We start from the raw sequence: 22,014 nt of genomic DNA, 5'->3' as shown, positions 1-22,014 counted from the left end.
TCCCTGATCATCAGAGGGTGTATCTAGTAGATCCAGTCATTCTGTCAGGGGTAGAGGTGTTTGCTGTGGATTTTCATCTTTTGACCGGTCACCTCTCGCTTTAACTTTAAATATAACCTCCAAATCCTGATTAATGTGAAAGGCCTGGTGGTGCAAGAGTAAAGCATAGGCTTCACAAGCGGATGGTGGTGGGTTTGAATCTTGGTCAGGGAAGATCTCAATTTTCGGTCTTTTTAAGGCGAGAACCATGGATGAAGCCCGCCTCCCTCCTCACGCCCTCTTTTAGCTCCGGTAGGAGAGGGAGGAGCATGGAGGGAGCCCACCTCCAGGGGGAGGAGCTTAATACATTTACATATTAATTAAAGATTTTTATTTTAGTATTTTTTGTGGCCACTGTTTTTTTTCACATGAATTTGTTTGAGACATTTTTTTATTGTTTTTTTTCATCACCAGTTTGTATTGACCACAGCTCCATTGTTTTTTTGTTGTGTTACCCTTTTAGTTTTTATTTAGTAGTTGTTTTGAGTTGTTTTGAGTGAGCTTTGAACCTCGAACCTTTAGTTTGTGAACCTTTGATTTATCTTTTAAGCCACGCTGGCATGGAAGGTACAATTGGGAACGTCATCCTTAACCCTGCCTGTTAGAATTTAGAATGGACAGTGAAAATGTTCTTCAGGAGGCTTGAACCCCAAACCTTCTACTTTCAGACCCTGTGTTTAACTCTTGAGCCACGCTGGCATGGAAAGTACAATTGGGAACATCATCCTTCACCCGCCTTCTAGAATTTAGATGGACAGTGAAAATGTTCTTCAGGAGCCTTGAACCCCAAACCTTCTACTTCCAAACCCTGTGTTTATCTCTTGAGCCACGCTGGCATGGTAAGTACAATTGGGAACGTCATCCTTAAACTGCCTTTTAGAATTTAGATGGCCAGTGAAAATGTTCTTCAGGAGCTTTGAACCCCAAACCTTCTGCTTTCAGACCCTGTGTTTATCTCTTGAGCCACACAAGTATGGATAATACAAAAGAGAACGTAATACTTAAACCACCTTTTAGAAGTTAGATGGACAGTGAAAATGTGCTCCAGGAGTTTCGAACTTTTAACCTTCGGTTTATAAACCCCAGAGTTTTCTCTTGAGCCATGGTGGCATGAGCCATGCAACTGAGAACATAATACTTAAACCACCTTTTCAGGATTGAGATGGACAATGAAAATGTTCTTTAGGAGCTTTGAACCTTAAACTCTTTGGTTCATAAACAGTGACACATCTCTTGAGCCACAGAGACATGAAACATTCAGATGAGAAGGAAATACTTATCCTTTTAGTATTTAGATGCACAGTGTATTTCTACATTAACTTCACCACTTAAACCCTCTATTCTTAGTAAAGTTGCAACCTGAAAAAATCACTAAGTGTGGAGGCCAAAATCGTCCCCCCAAAAACCTGTTAGGAGTACGTTTCAGGCAATTTAGAGTTGATTGGTAGTTTTGTTTCGGTAAAAAGAAAATTTACTAAGTCCAGAGCTCGATGAATGTTAGGGACGGGAAAAAAAGTCACTACAAAGTACTACCAATCAACTCTAAATTGCCTGAAACGTACTCCTAACAGGTTTTTGGGGGGACGATTGGTAAAACGTTTCGGTAAAAAGAAAATTTACTAAGTCCAGAGCTCGATGAATGTTAGGGACCAAAAAAATGTCACTACAAAGTACTACCAATCAACTCTAAATTGCCTGAAACGTACTCCTAACAGGTTTTTGGGGGGACGATTTTGGCCTCCACACTTAGTGATTTTTTCAGGTTGCAACTTTACTAAGAATAGAGGGTTTAAGTGGTGAAGTTAATGTAGAAATACACTGTGCATCTAAATACTAAAAGGATAAGTATTTCCTTCTCATCTGAATGTTTCATGTCTCTGTGGCTCAAGAGATGTGTCACTGTTTATGAACCAAAGAGTTTAAGGTTCAAAGCTCCTAAAGAACATTTTCATTGTCCATCTCAATCCTGAAAAGGTGGTTTAAGTATTATGTTCTCAGTTGCATGGCTCATGCCACCATGGCTCAAGAGAAAACTCTGGGGTTTATAAACCGAAGGTTAAAAGTTCGAAACTCCTGGAGCACATTTTCACTGTCCATCTAACTTCTAAAAGGTGGTTTAAGTATTACGTTCTCTTTTGTATTATCCATACTTGTGTGGCTCAAGAGATAAACACAGGGTCTGAAAGCAGAAGGTTTGGGGTTCAAAGCTCCTGAAGAACATTTTCACTGGCCATCTAAATTCTAAAAGGCAGTTTAAGGATGACGTTCCCAATTGTACTTACCATGCCAGCGTGGCTCAAGAGATAAACACAGGGTTTGGAAGTAGAAGGTTTGGGGTTCAAGGCTCCTGAAGAACATTTTCACTGTCCATCTAAATTCTAGAAGGCGGGTGAAGGATGATGTTCCCAATTGTACTTTCCATGCCAGCGTGGCTCAAGAGTTAAACACAGGGTCTGAAAGTAGAAGGTTTGGGGTTCAAGCCTCCTGAAGAACATTTTCACTGTCCATTCTAAATTCTAACAGGCAGGGTTAAGGATGACGTTCCCAATTGTACCTTCCATGCCAGCGTGGCTTAAAAGATAAATCAAAGGTTCACAAACTAAAGGTTCGAGGTTCAAAGCTCACTCAAAACAACTCAAAACAACTACTAAATAAAAACTAAAAGGGTAACACAACAAAAAAACAATGGAGCTGTGGTCAATACAAACTGGTGATGAAAAAAAACAATAAAAAAATGTCTCAAACAAATTCATGTGAAAAAAAACAGTGGCCACAAAAAATACTAAAATAAAAATCTTTAATTAATATGTAAATGTATTAAGCTCCTCCCCCTGGAGGTGGGCTCCCTCCATGCTCCTCCCTCTCCTACCGGAGCTAAAAGAGGGCGTGAGGAGGGAGGCGGGCTTCATCCATGGTTCTCGCCTTAAAAAGACCGAAAATTGAGATCTTCCCTGACCAAGATTCAAACCCACCACCATCCGCTTGTGAAGCCTATGCTTTACTCTTGCACCACCAGGCCTTTCACATTAATCAGGATTTGGAGGTTATATTTAAAGTTAAAGCGAGAGGTGACCGGTCAAAAGATGAAAATCCACAGCAAACACCTCTACCCCTGACAGAATGACTGGATCTACTAGATACACCCTCTGATGATCAGGGAAAGGATTCATTATGACACGACTGAGATTTAGGTTGTTTAAAACCATCTGTTAGAAAACGTTTACTCTGGCTGAGTCTGAACCCAGATTTACACTTTCATTGAAAGGAAACAGAGAGATGTTTCGTAATGTCATACAAATTCATACCCTTTTTGTCATTTATAAATTCCTTAGTTTCAGATGATCAAAACTATAGCAGTTTTGGTGTTAAATCAAGTAGGCCACATTGTTCTCACTTTGGACTGGACATTAAAAAATATGTCTTAAGTTTTCAACTATAGTTCCTCAAACAGTGCTGTATTATGACCACAGATCCTCTATGATTAACTGAATAAAGTTTAAGAAAATACCACTTCGCACTCATGGCATGCAGCATATCAATCAAATCAATGATCAATTATAGGCCGAGCTCCATACTTCGTTTTGAGGTATTCTAGTAGTGACTCAGGGATAACAAATGACATAAATTCAACCACTTAAATGTAATGTATTTATTGCAACAACCAACCAAGAGTGTTGCAAACGGCTGAGTTTGTAACAAAATGAGGAAACTCACACAAACAAAGAACGTTTAAATTATTTTATTAAAACTAACTTAATCCCATATGGGTAACCGGTGAGCCTCAGGGCTCAATACTAGTGTATTTTCTGTTTTGTGTTATTATGAGGAAAGTTTTGACTGAAAATAGCCGATCGACAAGCTCACAACGTGTCGCAGTGAGCTTGTCGATCGGCTATTTTCTGCTAAAGCTATACCCACAATACGGATACTGGGGTGGTTAACAGTGCTTAAAGGGCAAGACCACTTTGTTAGAGGTTTGGGTTGTGTAGTTACCTTGCCATGATGCATCTCCAAAGGTGGGCAAGAAATCTAAAATAATTGCTCTATTGATAATAAAAAAATATGTTCCTCATTGAATTACATTGTAGGCTGAAACAGCTCTCAAAGTCACTCTTTTAGCACAAACGAACGCAAATAAAGTTGATTCAGACTATATAGAACATCACCAAACCCAGTACCGTTTGTTTTTTAAATAAAAATGCTAACATCCTGTTGATTTTGCTATTTTTATTAAAAAGAACTCGGACTGGATCCGCGGATCTGGATCTTCAAATAGTAAAATCAACAGGAAGTTGACATTTGTATTAAAAAAAAAAGTACTGGGTTTGGTGATGTTCTATATTGACTGAATCAGCTTTGTTTGTGTTCGTTTACGTGCTAAAAGAGTGACTTTGAGAGCCGTTTCACCGTACAATGTCAATGAGGAGCATATTTTGAATGATCAATTTCTATTGAATTATTATACAGCAATTATTTTAGATTTCTTGTTCACCTTTGGAGTTACATCATGACAAGGTAACTACACAACCCAAACCTCTACCACAGTGATCTTGTTCTTTAACAAGCAAAATCCAAAAGGCTGGAGTGCTCCCAGTGAGCTTCACGGTGAGAGAGAGAACAAGAATGAAGTCCAGCCACCTCTTTTATAGAGGACAATCCAGGTGGGCCAGATCTCCACTGATGACACACTCCGCCCTCCAATCATTCTGAAACACATGACACATGGTTAGTAACCATGACAACCACACCAGTCACCCTGAAAACCCCCAGGGTTGTCACAAGAATTAAATATAAAAATAGATAGCTGTGCTGTGAACAATTTAGGCTGACAAGAATAGTTTTCTTTTTTTTAAAGACAGGACTGTATGGCATTTTGTTTATACTAAAGTATTTTATGACTTCATCTTTTATCACAGTACCGGTATAGTATGACTTTTTTTCATATTCTATTGTGTCAATGTAGGAACTGAATTAATAACAAGCTAAACTCCTTTTTGCAACCTTTTTGCAACTCGAAGGTACAGGTCATGTGATGTACTGTAGTTGGCAGGGCTTCATTGAAGAAAAGGTGACATTAAAAACAAACAAAAACATTATTATCTAGGGACTTTTAAGTGCTCATTCATGTCTGTCATGGCCATTCTTAGCAACAAGAATGGCAGAGATGGACGCTTAGGTAAATGGGTTGTCTGCCTGTCACATGGGGCCCCTGAGGAATACATTGAAATGGCCTGATGAGAATATGAAATGATACAATGTATATACAACTCTAATTACACTGACACAGCCTTTTTTAAAACAATGACTAACGTAGTATTGGTACGTACTTAAAGTACTAAAATGTTTGAAAATAGCAGATCTACAAGCTCTCAACACGTCTTACTTTACACCACCGCAATTGAGTGCAATAAATAATGTTAAATGTGTTTGTTTTTGCTTTTCATTTAGCCTACTGTTCATTTAAATGAAACCTGTTAAACCAAAGCCATGGAATGTGTTGGAATGTGTCCCAAATGACTCAAATGTGGGGGAACAGCCCTGTGTGGTTCAATGTGTTTACGTTCCTCTCTCACAATGAAAGACAAATGGTCTCTCTTGTCTCTAAGCTGTTTTTCTAATGTGTTCTTTTTACTTTGTTCATTTTATAGCTGGCAGATAGTGACAGCGTTCCCACACATTTTTAACAATGAATTTTCAAAACTTTTCCATAACTTTTCTAAAGTGTTTTATTTTTACCCCATTTCCAGGACTATAGAAATCATACGGTGCAATAATGAGACTCTTAAACCAGTGTGCCATCAACGCCCCGAGATCAGACTCGAGCGAAGGTTGTCACGTGACAAAAACAACAGATCTACAAGCTAACCACGTATCGAGTTGCCGTCGGGCAGAAACCTCTCATCTCCGTAGTTTAACTTTTTGTGTTTTTTCGTAAATCATACAGCGTCACACAAAAGCATCAAAAGTAGCAGATCTACAAGCTCGAAACACGGCGCGAAGCGGCGCGTTTCGAGCTTGCAGATCTGCTACTTTTGCCAATTTAGAATTTGAATCCTGGACGTATGAGGTTTCCACCCAGCAGACACATTTGATTCATTTCAAACCTTTTCCAGGCCTGGAAAACCTGTATAATTTCTAAATATTTCCAGGAATTTCATGACCGTGGGAACCCTATCTCTAACCTGTTTTTTCTAATGTGTTCTTTTCACTTTGTTCATGTTATAGCTGGGAGATAGTGGCTGTGCTCCTCCTGACAAGACCTCCTCATCCACCACTGACACCCATTCTTCTTCATCTTCACCGTTTGTAATCGTTTCAGCTTTTTGGTTGGGAAGCTCAATCAAATCTAGAAACACAGTGTGTGGTTCTAAAGCTCTTTTCTGTTTCACAATCAGTGTCGTTTTACCTCCCAGGGTAGTTTATTCATCAATCAATCAATCATAATTGATATTTTACCTTCAATTGCTTGGATAATTCCGCAGATGTTTTTGCGCGTTTCTTAACCTACTACACGGTCGGCTATTTTTGCCGAGCTGAATCTTGAGTGCAAGCTAAGGCCAATGTCAACCATTCACCATGAGCAAGGGTTGCACCCCTTGCTAAATCTGTTCCAGGTTTTTCCGTCCACAAGGCCAAAAGGGACACATTTTGTCAGACCAATGGAGTAGCTACAACGTTGTGGAAAGGACAGAGAACATCTGCTGAAAAATCTTCGGAAAGAAAATAGCACTACACAAACAGACACATGGTCACAAGGCGGCAGAAAAGATCAGCCATTTGAGAAATCCAATGACAACAATTATGTATCACTCCGGACGGCTACGTGTGCCGTTACTCTGCATACTACCTGGCACAAAACGACAGGCCATTCTTAGATCATTATGACTTACTGAAGTTACAGGGGAAAAAATGGGGTTGAAATTGGCCTTCAGTCAAGATTCAGCGCAGCTGTTTTTGAATAGCCAAATACATCTAAAAATGACACACAGATGCGTTCCTGGTCTTAGACCACACAGTATTGAAGACGACAAGTCAGGGTTTTTTGGGGGTATTTTCTGATGCTTTTTATTCACTTGATTAAAAGAAGAGAAGCATTTCATTCATTCAATGTTACATCAACTCAACATGGTCAGGCAGTCTGACCTCCACAGAGCCTTCAACCGTCTTTATGGGTTAACATGGAGGGAAGCCCCTCCCCTCACAACCATAGACCAATCAAAATGTGCCCTGATGGCGGGGCGGGGGGGCGGTGCTGCGTCCTCAAACAGCTTGACCTTCAGACCCACAGCCAAAATGACAAATCAAACAGATTTATTTCATATGCAACGTTTAGTATGCATTAGCGTGGCAGTAGAACTCAAGAGTGTACAAATAGGCCCGTCACAATTATTTTTGCATAAACGTCATAATCATTTCCATGTTGAACAGTTGTCACACATGTCAGAATATTTAAAAGAAAAGAGCAGAAATAGCAGATCTACAAGCCTTACAAAGCGTCACGAAGATCAGCTATTAAAATTATTAAATGTCAATAATTTCTTTGTATGTTTTTTGTCATATCTGCCCTGTGGAGTTTTTTTTTTACATCTGCTATCTTTGAATAGCCAAAGTATAGATGAATGGCTATAGCTAAAATCTAAAATGACGCAGATGCGTTCTCGGATTCAATGGGTTAATCCATGTTTACTCAAAACAAAACAAAAGTTCCATTCTAGTGGAAATCTCCGTTTGATTTTTGGAACTCTTTAATCTGTTCATCCAAATACTTCACATAATACAGTTTATAGATGAAAACAATCTTCATATGCATTTGAAATCATCCTCATTTCAACTTGGATCACGACACATTTCAATTCAGACAATAATCAGGTCATCATGTATTTGCAAAAAGAAAAAAAAAGAAAAAACTATTCTTGAGGACGTCATTTAAAAACTGGATGTTCTCTAAAACTGCACTTGGAGCTTCGACAGATCATATTTTCAGCGACGTTTGTGTCGACGTTGTACACAGACGGCAATGTATTTCTAACGCCATTCAGACTGGATAGACTCTTTTTCTTTGTTAAATGAGATTTAAAACGTTGCTCCAAAGTGTTACATCATGAAATCCAGTCCGGCTGTATATGTTTGGCTGTGGTTCTGCCTACAGGATAAAAGTCATTGCTATAGCATGTGCTCACTTACAACACTAAACCAGTGGTTCTCAAAACTTGTTTTTATTTTACTTTATTTTATTTCAAGGACCCCCATAACTCTGAGTGTACAAAGGGTCCATTTGGTTCCATTTTGTACACTCTCAGAGTTACAGATCTATAAAAAGGCTGTTCACACGGCACACTATAACTATATCGTTCACCATTGATTATTATTATTTTTATAGTTGTGGTGTGAACTTGACGTAGAACGACCTTTAAAAACTATTTTTTTATATATAGTTATAGTGCTCGGTGTGTGAATGGCCCTTTAAAAAGGGTGCCCTTGGAATCCCCTCAGGGAACCCCGAGGGTCCCTGGACCCTACTTTGAGAACCACTGTCACTACTACACAGTCACACAGGAACATAGCTCAGAATATTACAGTTAAGATGGTAAAACCATTTCTTTTTGCCACACAAAAAAGGAGGAAAAAAAAAGGGGGAAAAAAGTTTTTGTTTTTACAAACGGTTTCATTTATTTTAATATACTTCGTGTTCATAAATTGAACCTGGACAGATGTTGCATATTAGGAGTATGCCACCATAATGCATTGTTGATACAAATATGCACCGTGTTGAGCCATCATAATATATATGTATCTATTTATCTATATATAGTTCATAATTCTCCCTCTAGGATTTTTCTATAAGATGCAGCCGGGCGCTCTCAGCACTGCTTGTGCCCCCTTGTGGCCACTTAGTAAGACTGCTGTTATTGCAAACTGTCCTGATTTTAAACAAATGTACAACATTCGTACCACGATAAAACTGGGGCCGTGTCTAGCCAGTCTCACAGATAAAACTGGGGCCGTGTCTAGCCAGTCTCACAGATAAAACTGGGGCCGTGTCTAGCCAGTCTCACAGATAAAACTGGGGCCGTGTCTAGCCAGTCTCACAGATAAAACTGGGGCCGTGTCTAGCCAGTCTCACAGATAAAACTGGGGCCGTGTCTAGCCAGTCTCACAGGTAAAACTGGGGTCGTGTCTAGCCAGTCTCACAGGTAAAACTGGGGCCGTGTCTAGCCAGTCTCACAGAGACCAAGAGTGAGCCTGCCGTATACTAGCCACTGCGTGCTGTCCGCCGGGCTGGCTGACCAGAAGCAATAAAGATCTTAAAACTCAAAATATAAGAACAATCTCAGAAAAAGAAAACAAAAACATAAATGGTCAGAAATAGAATCATCGTATATAAGGCCAAAGTGTCGTCAATTTGCCAGTTCTTATCGTTAGATGGCGGGTCCGTTCCTAAACCCAGTCGACTGCCAGAGACTAAAAAGGAACAGAGAAGAGAGGAGAGGAAGAGAGAGTGGGTCGTATGCATTCCTCTTGCATAGTTGTGTTGAATGGAACTGACTGGATATTAATGAGGACGTTTTGCTCCATGAGAAACTCTGCTGTTGTCCAGCCAGAGAAGAGATGATGCCAGAGCCACAGTATAGAGATGTGAACACAACCAGCAGTTTGAGCTCCCATCAGTTAGCAGTTAGCTCCCATCACCACCAGCAGCGTTCTGGCCCTTCCAAATCCAGTAGCCCAGTGATTATCAAACTTTCTTTCATTTCAAGGTCCTCCATAACCCTTACGGGTCCATTTGGTTCCATTTGTACACTCTCAGAGTTACAGACCTTTACAGATTTCAAGGACCATTAGGGGTTCACACTTTGAGATCCACAGACTCGGGCGAGTGGAGCCGACAACATGGCTGCTACTGGAAAAGTGTGACGGGCTGTTAAATACACGAGTCACGTCTTGTTCCTATTTTTATAATATCACACAATCCTACGTGGTCAGCATCTGGCTAGCTAGTCCATGCGTAGCTAATAGCTGTAGTCACAAAACCACCCGGGTCACGTTATGCTGTTACAAACATGAGCTTTGATGGCCCTGCGTGTGTGAGGCAGGCCAGAGCTGTACAGTAGGTTATTCTAGAATGGTAGAGCTGTACAGTAGGTTATTCTAGAATGGTAGAGCTGTACAGTAGGTTATTCTAGAATGGTAGAGCTGTACAGTAGGTTATTCTAGAATGGTAGCCGTCTTACTAGGCTTTCAAAACTTTGTCAGAACCAAAAGGAGAAAGGAAAACGGGAAAGCTACTTCTCCTGTTGATAGTAGAATCCCTCTCTCACAAATGTCTACCTTTATTTAACCACTTTAAACCCCGGCATCCGCATTCTAGGGATTAACTTTCGCCCAAGGCTATTTTCAGTGAAGATATTCAGACGTAGTGTGAAAATAGAAAAGTCACTAGTATGAGCCCTGAGGGACTTAGGCTGACCCAACATCTGACCTCCCTCAACACAACGTTAGTGAGGCTGACCCAACACCTGACCTCCCTCAACACAACGTTAGTGAGGCTGACCCAACACCTGACCTCCCTCAACACAACGTTAGTGAGGCTGACCCAACACCTGACCTCCCTCAACACAACGTTAGTGAGGCTGACCCAGAACAAGACAGAGTTTGGCTGTTGTAGAGGTCTTGGGACACGCCATGTTGTCGCCTCATCTACTTCTATTTACTCCAAACAAGTGCCAACAGTTTATGTAACAGCGCTCTCCATATCAACATTACAAACGACGACGACAAAAGCATACAGTTGGCATTGAATCACAAGTCACAACACTTACTGTAGTAAATGGCCACATTACTGAGATTGTGGATTAAAGAAAAACCTGCAGTGACTATGGATTGGCTCTGAGCTGATGGTGAACCTGGTAACAGTGTCTATGGATTGGCTTAACACAGACTGCCGTCTATGTCTATATATGGTAGCGGTTTAACAGACTGGTGTCTATGTGCCTATAGTAACAGTTTAACAGACTGCTGTCTACGTGTCTATATTAACAGTTTAACAGACTGCTGTCTACGTGTCTATAGTAACAGTTTAACAGACTGCTGTCTACGTGTCTATAGTAACAGTTTAACAGACTGCTGTCTACGTGTCTATAGTAACAGTTTAACAGACTGCTGTCTACGTGTCTATAGTAACAGTTTAACAGACTGCTGTCTACGTGTCTGTCTATAGTAACAGTTTAACAGACTGCTGTCTATGGTAGCGGTATATATTGGCGATGAGGAGGTACTTTAGTTCTGTGGTGTCAAACCCAGCTGTAATTTTTCTCCTGACAAAACCAGACACAACCAAACCCACTCCATATTATCTGTACAGAGCTGTACCAAGCACGGCCAACTCTCTTTAGGTGGACACAACATAGAGCATGAGTATATTGTACAAATACAATAGAGGCCAGCTCTCTCTGGACTCCATTACCCATCAGGCCACAGTGGTACTTTGAAAGAGAAGTGTACGGATTGTGAATGCATACAAATCGACCCTCATTAAAACAAAAGGTAGTGACTAAAGAAAAAACCTCTCTAACAATAGTGATGGAACCAGCTAGCAGCCGGTCTCTCTAGGTTCACTGCAGCGAACCCCAGCTTCCTGTACAGAGCCTCACCACTTCCTGCGTACATTTTTAAAAAGCAGAAGGCTGGGTTCTCATTGGCTACCAGGTCTCTGATCACGACGTACACACAGTTGTTTGCAACTTATAACACAGTGATTCACTTCTGTGTCTCCGTTTACCGTCTTATTCTGTGGTAAATCAGTCAGTATGTAAACCTTAAAGGTTGCACAGCTGTTGCTCAGCCCAGGGTTTGGTCGTTTCAACCTGGTGGTGAAAAAGGTTTTTAAAGGAGGGAGTATCGGCCTCCAGATGAGATACATTATTAGATAGCCTTAGACAGGGTTCCACTTGGTAGCTAATGGTCTCCATTCTGGTCAGTCCAGCTGGTCAACTAGTACTGCCTGTTGTCTCCCTGATCCATACAGTACAACAACAACAACACATCAACTCAAAAATAAACACACAAAAAAATAGATTCTAATATATAGTTGTGCAGACATTTTGGCCATCAAGTTTGCCGCTTGTGTGGAATGTTCCGTTTGTAGCCGTCTCTCTCTCGGCAGCGTAACGACATCACAGCCCCGACACCGGGTTCTACAGAAGTCAAAATAAAATGCGGTCGGACCCGTGTTTCACCTGCAAGCCACGGAGTTGAGACCCTGATCGTTCTCTAGACAAGACCGCACGATATTCCACTCAGACGGGGGGGGGGGGGGGCTGCTGGTTTGACTGAGACTCTGGATAGAACCGTCTGGCTTGCATGCTGCTCTTCAGAGGGTTTCGGGTGGAGAAACACCGAGCTACTGCACGTTCCCCTCGGCTTCACGTTTAAGTGTCTGGGAAAGAGTTTGACACGGTGCGTCCTGAGATACAACACTTAAGTCCTTCACCTTTCTCTCTCTCTCCTTTTAACTTTTACATTCACGCTCTCTCCTCACAGTGAAGACAGGCCAGAGGGACAGAAGACAGGCCAGAGGGACAGAAGACAGGCCAGAGGGACAGAAGACAGGCCAGAGGGACAGAAGACAGGCCAGAGGGACAAGACAGAGCGAGAGAGAGAAGGATAAAGACTGCTGGCGGTGATTAGAGCTCTGGGGGGTTAGAACCCTCCCCCCCAGGGGGTCCAGGTTGAGGAGGTACAGAACAGGATTTTACAGTGTAGGTTGGGGTAGGGGTCCCAGAGATATGGGGGGGGGTCCTTCAAATTAAACAGGTTGACCTGTGGTTCTGAAGGTGGGGTGCAGGGACCCCCAGGGTTCATTGAGGGGGGTCTAGACTTCTGCTCCACAGGCTAGGCCCCGTCCACACAGTAGAACTGGACTGGACCGGGTTTCCTTTACGACTCCTCTTCTCTTAAAGACACAGCTCAGTGGAACTTCCACCATGAGGTTCTGTGAGGCAGCTACCAAACGGTTAACCGGAGATATCATTATTATCATTATTATTATTATTATTACAGCACTGAGCTCAACTGGCCATTACTGATGTCCCTTTGGTCTTCATGGACGGTTCACATCTAACCTCGCGGTGGATCAAAGTACTTTGTAAAAAAATAAAATCAGAGAATAGAACCCTTCAGTACGTCATATAAAGGTACGTTGACATTTCTAAAAGCCAGCTGGTGTAGAATCATCATATGTTACTGAACGACAGGCGGCCGGGGGCAGATAGAATGTGGTGCCAACATGGCCGACAGGTGGCAGATAACGTGGCGCCAACATGGCCGACAGGTGGCAGATAACGTGGCGCCAACATGGCCGACAGGTGGCAGATAACGTGGCGCCAACATGGCCGACAGGTGGCAGAACCCCCCCCCCCCCCTCCTGTCTACATTCAGCTACACTTTGGTCCGTTTTGTCTCCAACGGCGTTGGCCATGCAGGAATACAGTTGATAAATAAAGGGTTTTATGTGACAGTGACCCCCACCACCCCCTTGTTCTCTGTTCCAGCACAGTTCCACCATGTTAACAACAGTTCTGATCTGGAACACACCAGCAGTACGACAGAATAGAGGGGGAAAAGAAAAGAAAAAAAGATTAGAAGAATGCTCTGTTTGAATGGGTTGGTCCTGACCTGCCCCTCTTCACCCGTGTGTGTGTGTGTGTGTGTGTGTGTGTGTGTGTGTGTGTGTGTGTTTTAGATGGGCACTACAGAGAGACGCGTCCGTCACGGTTCGTTTGTTTCCTGTTCTTTGGCAGCTTGGACACGGCGAGGGAGCAGAGCCTCCAGTGACTGCTAGTAAAACTAATAATAATAATAATACAAAACACCATTCCATTGTGATGGTCACATTGCAAGCGGAGTGTGAAGCTAGCGGCCTGAGTTTAAACTGTCAACTGTCCCTTCTCTTCTTAACTCCTCTGATTAACTGATAGAACCCTGAGAATGAGCCACTTCCCCTTCCTCCCTGTGGCCGTGTGGAAGTAATAATAACATGACACGAGCGCCAAGTCAACGCACGCGCTTCCACTCAGAACCTCTCTGATGATCACACACACACACACACACCCTCCTCACACACACACAGGAAAACAGGCACGTGCCAAGAAAAGAAAACCCTAAATACTGTCGCTAATTGCAAACAGATGGTGGAACAGCAGCCAGTCACGCTGCTTCTCTAAACAGCAAACTAACGACAACAACAACAACTACAAGCACAAAGCTAAATGCTTGGACAGATGAGGTTTCAATCATTCGTCCCACTACTTCACTCTTAGCTCCAAACGTCTCTCCTCTCCTGTCTGTTCTAGAATCCTTTTTTTTTTGTGTTTTTACTATTTCAAAAAAATAAATATACATGCCGGAATCTATATTTCCACACCTCTCAATCACTGGCTCCCGTGTGTCCAGTTGGCCAGGGTCTGAAATCCATACGGGTTGCACAGACAAGTAGGGTACCGGCTCGGGTACCCCTCGGTACTCGGGGTAACAACCTCACAGCCTTAAATTAGGGGCTGTGTCAACAGAGAAGGCCTTTTGAGCGGAGCAGCGCTTTGGATATCATTCAGGCGCTCGCACACAGCTTTGGATATCATGTCCATAGCGCACTGTTCCAACCGATCAACCATTGAGGTGCTCACTGCTAGGTCACATGGTGTCGGTACTCCAACCGATCCACAACAACACAGTCTCAGGGATGCTTTAGCCGTCTCGCATTACTTGCTGCCACTTTTGGTAGTCTCCGGCCACCATGACCGATGAGCGGTCGTTGCATTCATATATGCTTGCTAGACGTCACACGTACAAAGAGCCTGCCACGGCTGGGGACTGAATCAAACACATCCCACTGTCCTTATATGCTCACGTTAAACGCTCGCCGCTTGAGAGAATCAAGCTTCCGACAAGACGTTGTGTCATCTGCGTAAACATCAGCACAAACGGCTTAGCTGAAACGACGGTAAACAAGGGCTTCTCGAAGTTTGTGGTAACGTTTCAATGTGGTCAGGTTGTTAAAATACCCGCTTTGTCAAGACACAGCCAGGAGGATGAAAAGAGCAGCGCTCCTTTTCCAGAAGTTGAACCGGTGTTTCCAGCTTCAAGCGCCAAAGACGCAGGGAAGTCAGGAGAGATGATGCTCTAACGCTCGGCGTTTGGAAGATGAGGGTACCAGCGTGTCTTTAGCATTAAGAAATGCATGGCAGCCCGGCGCTGCCAGCTCAAAAGGCGTTCTCAGTGGACATTGGGGGTCACGCCACCGCTCGCTGCACACACAAACACCAGCCTCCCTGTTTGTCAACAGAAGCCTTCTGCACAGCCCGCTGCGTTCGTTGTACCCCCGTGAGGGAGGGGGTGGAGCTTAGAGAAGGAGGGGGAGGGCACTGTGTTTATTTAAATGACAGATCTGTTTGAAACGGTGCTTTAGCTTAGCATGACTGGCTAGTTTCACATTACATTCTACAGTGGCGCGAACCTCCCTCAACTTTCAGCAACACGTTTTTATTATAAAAAAACACACAATACAGACTTGATGCCAGTGACACGATGGTCTCTTTAAAAAGAGAGAGATGAGACAAGGGAACAGTGTGTGTGTGTGTGTGTGTGTGTGTGTGTGTGTGTGTGTGTGTGCGTGCGTGTGTGCATGCGCACACGCCTGTTATATTAGTAGCGCTTTCCCCTCTTGACATTGGGAGTGTGCACAGCTCCACACGCAGCTAATAGAAAAGCCTTCAGAAAGAGATTCTTGGTACCAAAGTGCATTAATCCTGAGATATTGAACCAAGGTCTGGTGATTATCAGGTCTAGACTAAACTAAAGCCCAGACAGCAGAGTTCCCCTCAACACACCGTGGGAGAGTTTTCAGTGTTTAGGGGGACGGAACACTTGGTCCAGAATTCTTATCAAAACCACCTGAGCCCAGTGGTCAGACGTTCAGCACAGAACCTCATGGTCCTTTGTGAACACTGCGAGTCACCCTGGGCGTCCAGAGTTCTTGGTAAAGGACCTGCTTGCATGCTCGCTGCCCTGACATCCAAAAAGCCAAAAGGTGGTACGCCCGTACATCCCAAAAAAAATAAAAAGGTTGTACGCCTGTACAACCTTAACAACAAACTGGAAGGAATCTACCCGTCTATAATCCAAGACCAATTCCTCACAAGATGAGATATTTAGTTTCTTAACCACTTTAAAACGGAACTGAATTGCGAACTGTACTCGGAAACCGCTTCTTTCCACTGGACAACAACTTTCTTTGCCAAAAACAGCCGATCTATGATCGGCAATTTGTTTTGGCCAATGTTCCCCCCCAGAGAATACGGATGCTGGGGTTGAAGTGGTTAAAGAGCCCGCTAGGTCACATGGTGTTGGTACTCCAAACCCAATCCACAACAACACAGTCTCAGGGAAGCTTTAGCCGTCTCGCATTACTTGCTGCCACTTTTTGTACTCCGGCCACCATTACCGCTGAGCAGTCGCTGCATTCATATGCTTGTTATAGACGTCACGCGTACAAAGAGCCTGACGCGGCTGGGGGACTGAATCTCACACACCCATCACCCCACCGTCCTCATGCTCACGCTAAACGCTCGCTGCTTGAGAAAAGCAAGCTTCCGACATCCGCACGGCTAAGACGAGCGGTAACACCCGCTGTGCCGGGGGGGGGGGGATCTATCTATCCCAGAAAAATAAGTATATTTAACCTATAAATATATATAGTAGGTCCTAGTAATGTGCCTGGCGGGTGGTCCTTTTCAACAGCATGGACTTCAGCGCTCCTCGCTCTACAGCAAACCGCCCGCCTCAGATATTCAACATGGACGACGAGCAGCATGTTTTTTTTTCTTCTTTGTTGCCATCCTTCAGACTCATTGTCAACCTTAATCTTTGAAAACAAATGTACGACTAGGTTTGCTGCCCCCTGGTGTTGGTGGGGAGGGGGGTGGGGGTATTCAGATGGCAAATATATGACAACATTATCATCAATAACCAGTGAAACCACAAAGCAAAAAAGGGCTGATTCCAAGGCAACAGTGACTCAAAGAGTTAAAACAAAACAAACAAACCAAACGCCACCATTACAACCCTCCCACACCCTACAACAAATATCTGATTGTTTCACACACATCTTCCTCCTCCTCCTCATCTTCATCACCACCTTTGCCGTAGCTGTTTACATCCTACCTGAGACTGACTGAGAGGAACCTCTGAGCCACATAAAACAGCCACTGGTTGGTTCACGGTGCTTATGGCCATGTTTCAACTACCAGGGTCAACCCCCAGAACCTTTCATAACCTGAAATAGCCGATCTACAAGCCCACAAGCGTGTCACATTAGCGGCACGTTGTGGGCTTGTAGATCTTCTAACTCTGCTACTTTTTTTTTTTTAAATAGAACTGGAGTTCTATGTACGTTCCCAGAACTTAGGGTTTAATATCACACCCTGAGCAACAACAAGGGCCCGACATGAGAAACAGAACCGTAGTGAATGGAGACACATCCAGAACCCGTGAATGAAGTTAACACGGCCCGGTTCCCCTTAGCTCTTGTAGTGGGGGGAAAAAAAAGCCATTATACAGCCAAGCAACCGTGTTAATTAACTGCCACCTTCTCTAAAAGACCTAACAAACTCGTCGGCGGTTGTGGACCAACGTCCGTCGCCATCGTTAACCGTGAGGTGGCTCCACGACATTGTGCAGAATCGCCAGGTTCTTAGCAGCAGGCGTGTGGAAGTAAGGGATGCCGACAGACATGGATGTTTGTTGGCCGTCGCCAAAAAAAACTCCTAAACCAGTGGCACTGGCTGCTCCATCCACATCTCTGTGTTAAATACAACAATAACAGTAACCCTCAATAAGAGATAGTCTGAAACGGACTGATGGTCTGTCTGTCTCCCTCTATAAATGCAGTGTATTCCTTTCCACTTCATTATTAGCACAATATAGGGGTGTCAGTCAGTCCAAATCAAGGGAATCCACCATTTGACATGATGTGGAAACCCCCCCCCCCCCCCCCCCCCGAGTTAAATACAGACACGTCCGTGAGGATGGGAGAGCAACTTTGTCATTCAGTACGCAAAGATTTCTTTCTTTAAAAATAAAAAAGACAAACGGATCCCATTTGTTTTTGCTCTCGGACGAACCCAGAGCTCTGTGTGGGTTTGACGTAACGCACAACTCTTCATAATATTATAATAATCTACACACATCTGTTCTCATCATTCAGCTGATGTCACCGTTCCTATACCTGCAACCATTTTTGTATAGAATCTAACTTACATCCTCGCTCAAGAATCATAGGTTCAGTTCTGTGTGCGTGGGGGGGGGGGGGGAATGGCAGGAGTGACACGCTTTAAATAATCTGTGTGATGTCTCACAGTAAATAACAACAACACTGGAATCGTTGTAGCCTTGTCAGAACGTCATGCCTCGTACAGGAGACTCTAAAGCAATAATATGTGTTCCTAAACTACGGTACATCTTCAAAAACATACAAGCTTATCTAGAGAACAGAGCAAAACAGAGTGGTGTGTGTGTGTGTGTGTGTGTGTGCGTGTGTGTGTGTGTGTGTGTGGAGGTGTTAATTATTCTCCTTGGCACTTGTCCCCGTTCCCAAAATGAACGTTAGTTTAACCACGTTCAACCTGACATCCCTGTTTTTGGGTGAATGTCATTTAAAAAAAAATAGCCGATCTACAAGCTTCCCCCACGTTGCGGTGCGACGCATAGTGAGCTGGTAGATCGGCTACTTCCCGCTATCCGTTGCACGACAAACGTACAGAGCGGTTAGCGAGTCCTGAAGCGAGCAGGGAGGGAAATTAGCGCTGCATGTTGCGGTTCCTTCGTGAACAGGTTTCTGAAAAACATATGTTTCTATATCAGCGGTGCTCAAACCTTTTAATGTCATTTGGCCGCGGACCCCCACCTAAAAATATTTAGTTCCAGGGACCACCATGAAGCAAAGATTTGAGTTACAAATGTTTACTTTAAAAAAAAAAGATATATATTCAAAGACTTGCACAAATGTTCAAGATTTTTGTAACAAAATAGCAGATCTACAAGCTCATAGCGCGGCACTCAGTGCTTGCGCTATGAGCTTGTAGATCTGCTATTTTTGAATAGCCCAACGTATAAAATAATGGTTATAGCTAACCAGGGGCCAACTTAGCACTGAAAACCCTAGAAGCTGTTGGATGGCCTGGATGAGAGCAGCATGTTTTACTTCGCCAATATCGGCCATGTTTAGCAGCCGATTGAAAACCGTTTCAAAAAGCATTCTAATTCCCACCCTGCTCTCTTAACTCAGTGGTTCTCAAACATCTTCATGTCAAGGGACCCCCAAATTGATATGCATTTGGCCACGGACCCCCCATTTGAATAAGAGTTTGTGCCAGGGACCCCCATATAAGAGAAGATGTGTCCACATTTTTCAAAAAACAACAATAGCCAAAAGATGAATTGGTGGCTTAAGAGTTTAAAAATGTCCCCTCATTTAGCTGGGGACCCCCTCTGGAACCACCTCATCACAAGGACCCCTGGGAGGTCCCCCAGACCGCACTTTGAGAACCACTAGCCCTAGCCAGTGGACAAGTGCACGAGGAGCAACAGTAGAATACCCAGGAGAGTGACCGACCCATCGCTACTGTAGGTCCACTGACACACTGCAGTATGAGCAGATAGACAAGACATACAGACAGACAGACAGACAGACAGACAGACAGACAGACAGACAGACAGACAGACAGACGGACAGACAGACAGACAAAGAGCACAGATTTAAAATAAAATAGATCAGTGGTTCCCAACCTTTTCTGGATCAGGGCCCAGTTGAAAGTGGGCCTCTGGGCCTCTGGGCAGAGTGCACTTCTTTCAGAGCACGTTTATTTTAACGATCAGATCAATCGATCGATCATGTTCCGACTTGGATCAATGGAACTTTAATGGATCAATGGTATACTTGTTCCTGCTTATTGGTATCACAAGGTTTTAAAGATAAAATACCAAGTCGTTTTTTAGAACTTTTCTTCATAGTTTTACATCATTAAAATGTGGTCATTATGTGGGGGGGGAACCACCTCACTCTCACAGACTCTCACCCTCACAGGCTGGGAACATCTGAAATAGAGGAAACTGATAGTTACACTAAACTAAAAGCTAGTAGCTTGTGTCAGAACCCCCCCCTCTCCAATCCCCCCCCCCCCCCCCCCCCCCCCCTTGAGCAATTCACTCAACCCGCCTGCCTGTCCCACTCCAGCCGTGAGCAGAAAGATAATAATAATAATAATAATATTATGGTTGAATTTAAATATTACACAGAGCGTTACACAGGCAGGGGAAACACCGTACAGACACACTAAACACAAAAACACATCATTCTATTCACAGAGAGTGAGGAGGGGAAGAAAAAAAACAAAAACAATCCAATATATAAAAAAATATGTGAGTGTGAATGTGAGTGTGTGTGTGTGTGTGTGTGTGTGTGGAGGGAAAAAAAAAATAATTCAAAGTTTCCATCATACAGATAACGGGGATAAAGGGGATGTTATTAAAGGTGAGGGAGTAGACATCAATGAGGCTGGCGCCGAGCCGCAGGACCAAACAAGACCCGACCGGACCCTCCGCTTGAACCCTAGCATCCCTATTCTGGGGGGGGGGGGGGCATAGTTGATCTACAGTATCTATAGCAGATCGGCTATTTTCAGAGAGAACATTTAGTGTAAATTCACAAACATAAGATGCCGTGTGGTAGGATTTGGACCAGAGGGTTACAAGAGGGTTTCAGTGGTCGTTCAGATGAAACACCTGAACCCTCTTCACCTGATAAACCTTCTACAGTGTTTATGACACGCACAACAACCCAGGTTCAAATCATTCAGTAATAATAATAATAATAATAATCTAGAGCAGAGGTCTTCAACAGGGGGTCCGGAACCCCTAGGGGGTCCTCAGAGCTACTATAGGGGGTCCGCCTTAGTGTGAGAGGATTTTTTTCTTGAACCCTAGCATCCCTATTCTGAGGGGAACATTAGCCAAAAATAGCCGATCTACAAGCTCACAACGCCTCGCACCGCGAGGCGTTGTGAGCTTGTAGCTTGTAGGCTATTTTTGGCAAAGAGGTAGAGGGGAAAAAAAAGGGGGGAAAAAAAGTTTCATCTGAAACACAATTTTATACAATATAGAGTAGGGGGGTCCCTGCTTCATCTCTCTCTCAGCTAGGGGGGTCCTTGGGCTGAAAACGTTGAAGACCCCTGGTCTTGAGTTAAGATATGGCTACCTGGGAAAATGCAGGAAAAACAGTTAAACTGATGGGATTTGCATATGTTTATATAAAAAAAAAGAAAGTGTAATAATAAAAAAACCCTGGAGAGGGGTGTGGGGGGGGGGGGGGGGGGGGTGGTGTCTTGTTTGGCCTGCTTAGGACCCACTGTATAGGCTGTGTTGTCGTCGTTGTTGTTGTGGCGCCCCCTGGCTGTGGCCCCTCTACACACCCATGCTGAAGGCGGTGAGCTCGCGGTGGAAGTGCTGGGTGGGCTCGGCCAGCACCAGGCTGGAGTCCAGACAGGGGTGCCAGACGCGGCCCAGGCCCAGGGACACCTCCTTCACCAGGTTGTGCACGGGGTCTCCCTCCACGTACGCCGACTGGTCCGGGTCGAAGTCCACGCTCTCCTCCGACACGGCCAGCACGCGCAGGCTGGAGCCACGCAGCCGAGAGATGGCCACCAGGTTATGAGAAAACACTATGTAGCCTGGAGAGAGAGAGAGAGAGAGAGAGAGAGAGAGACAGAGACAGAGACAGAGAGAGAGAGAGAGAGAGAGAGAGAGAGAGAGAGAGAGAGAGAGAGAGAGACAGAGAGAGAGACAGAGAGAGAGAGAGAGAGAGAGACAGAGAGAGAGACAGAGAGAGAGAGAGAGAGAGAGACAGAGAGACAGAGAGAGAGAGAG

At 43.9% G+C, this 22,014-nt stretch overlaps 1 protein-coding gene across 2 annotated transcripts in view; it reads right to left on the bottom strand.

Moving 5' to 3' along the window:
• Positions 1 to 4,705: 4,705 nt before the first annotated feature.
• The window catches only part of fbxo33 (F-box protein 33), a 42,487-nt gene continuing 25,178 nt past the window's right edge, over positions 4,706 to 22,014 (bottom strand). Inside the window, exons 6-7 of one of the 2 annotated variants that reach the window (XM_084044917.1) lie at positions 21,561 to 21,818; positions 4,706 to 4,745 (exon numbers count right to left, since the gene is read on the bottom strand). In XM_084044917.1, coding sequence (XP_083901043.1) covers positions 4,741 to 4,745; positions 21,561 to 21,818 — 263 coding nt within the window. In that variant the 3' untranslated portion in view covers positions 4,706 to 4,740. Of the gene's footprint in view, positions 4,746 to 21,177; positions 21,819 to 22,014 lie in introns of those variants that run through there. The other variant, XM_084044916.1, reaches the window with a different exon arrangement.

This window comes from Gymnoscopelus microlampas (genome assembly GCF_963454915.1).
Source record: "Gymnoscopelus microlampas genome assembly, chromosome: 20".
NCBI classification, from domain to species: Eukaryota; Metazoa; Chordata; class Actinopteri; order Myctophiformes; family Myctophidae; genus Gymnoscopelus; species Gymnoscopelus microlampas.
Note: the sequence above shows the minus strand (reverse complement) of the source record. Positions and strands in the feature narration are given on the sequence as shown.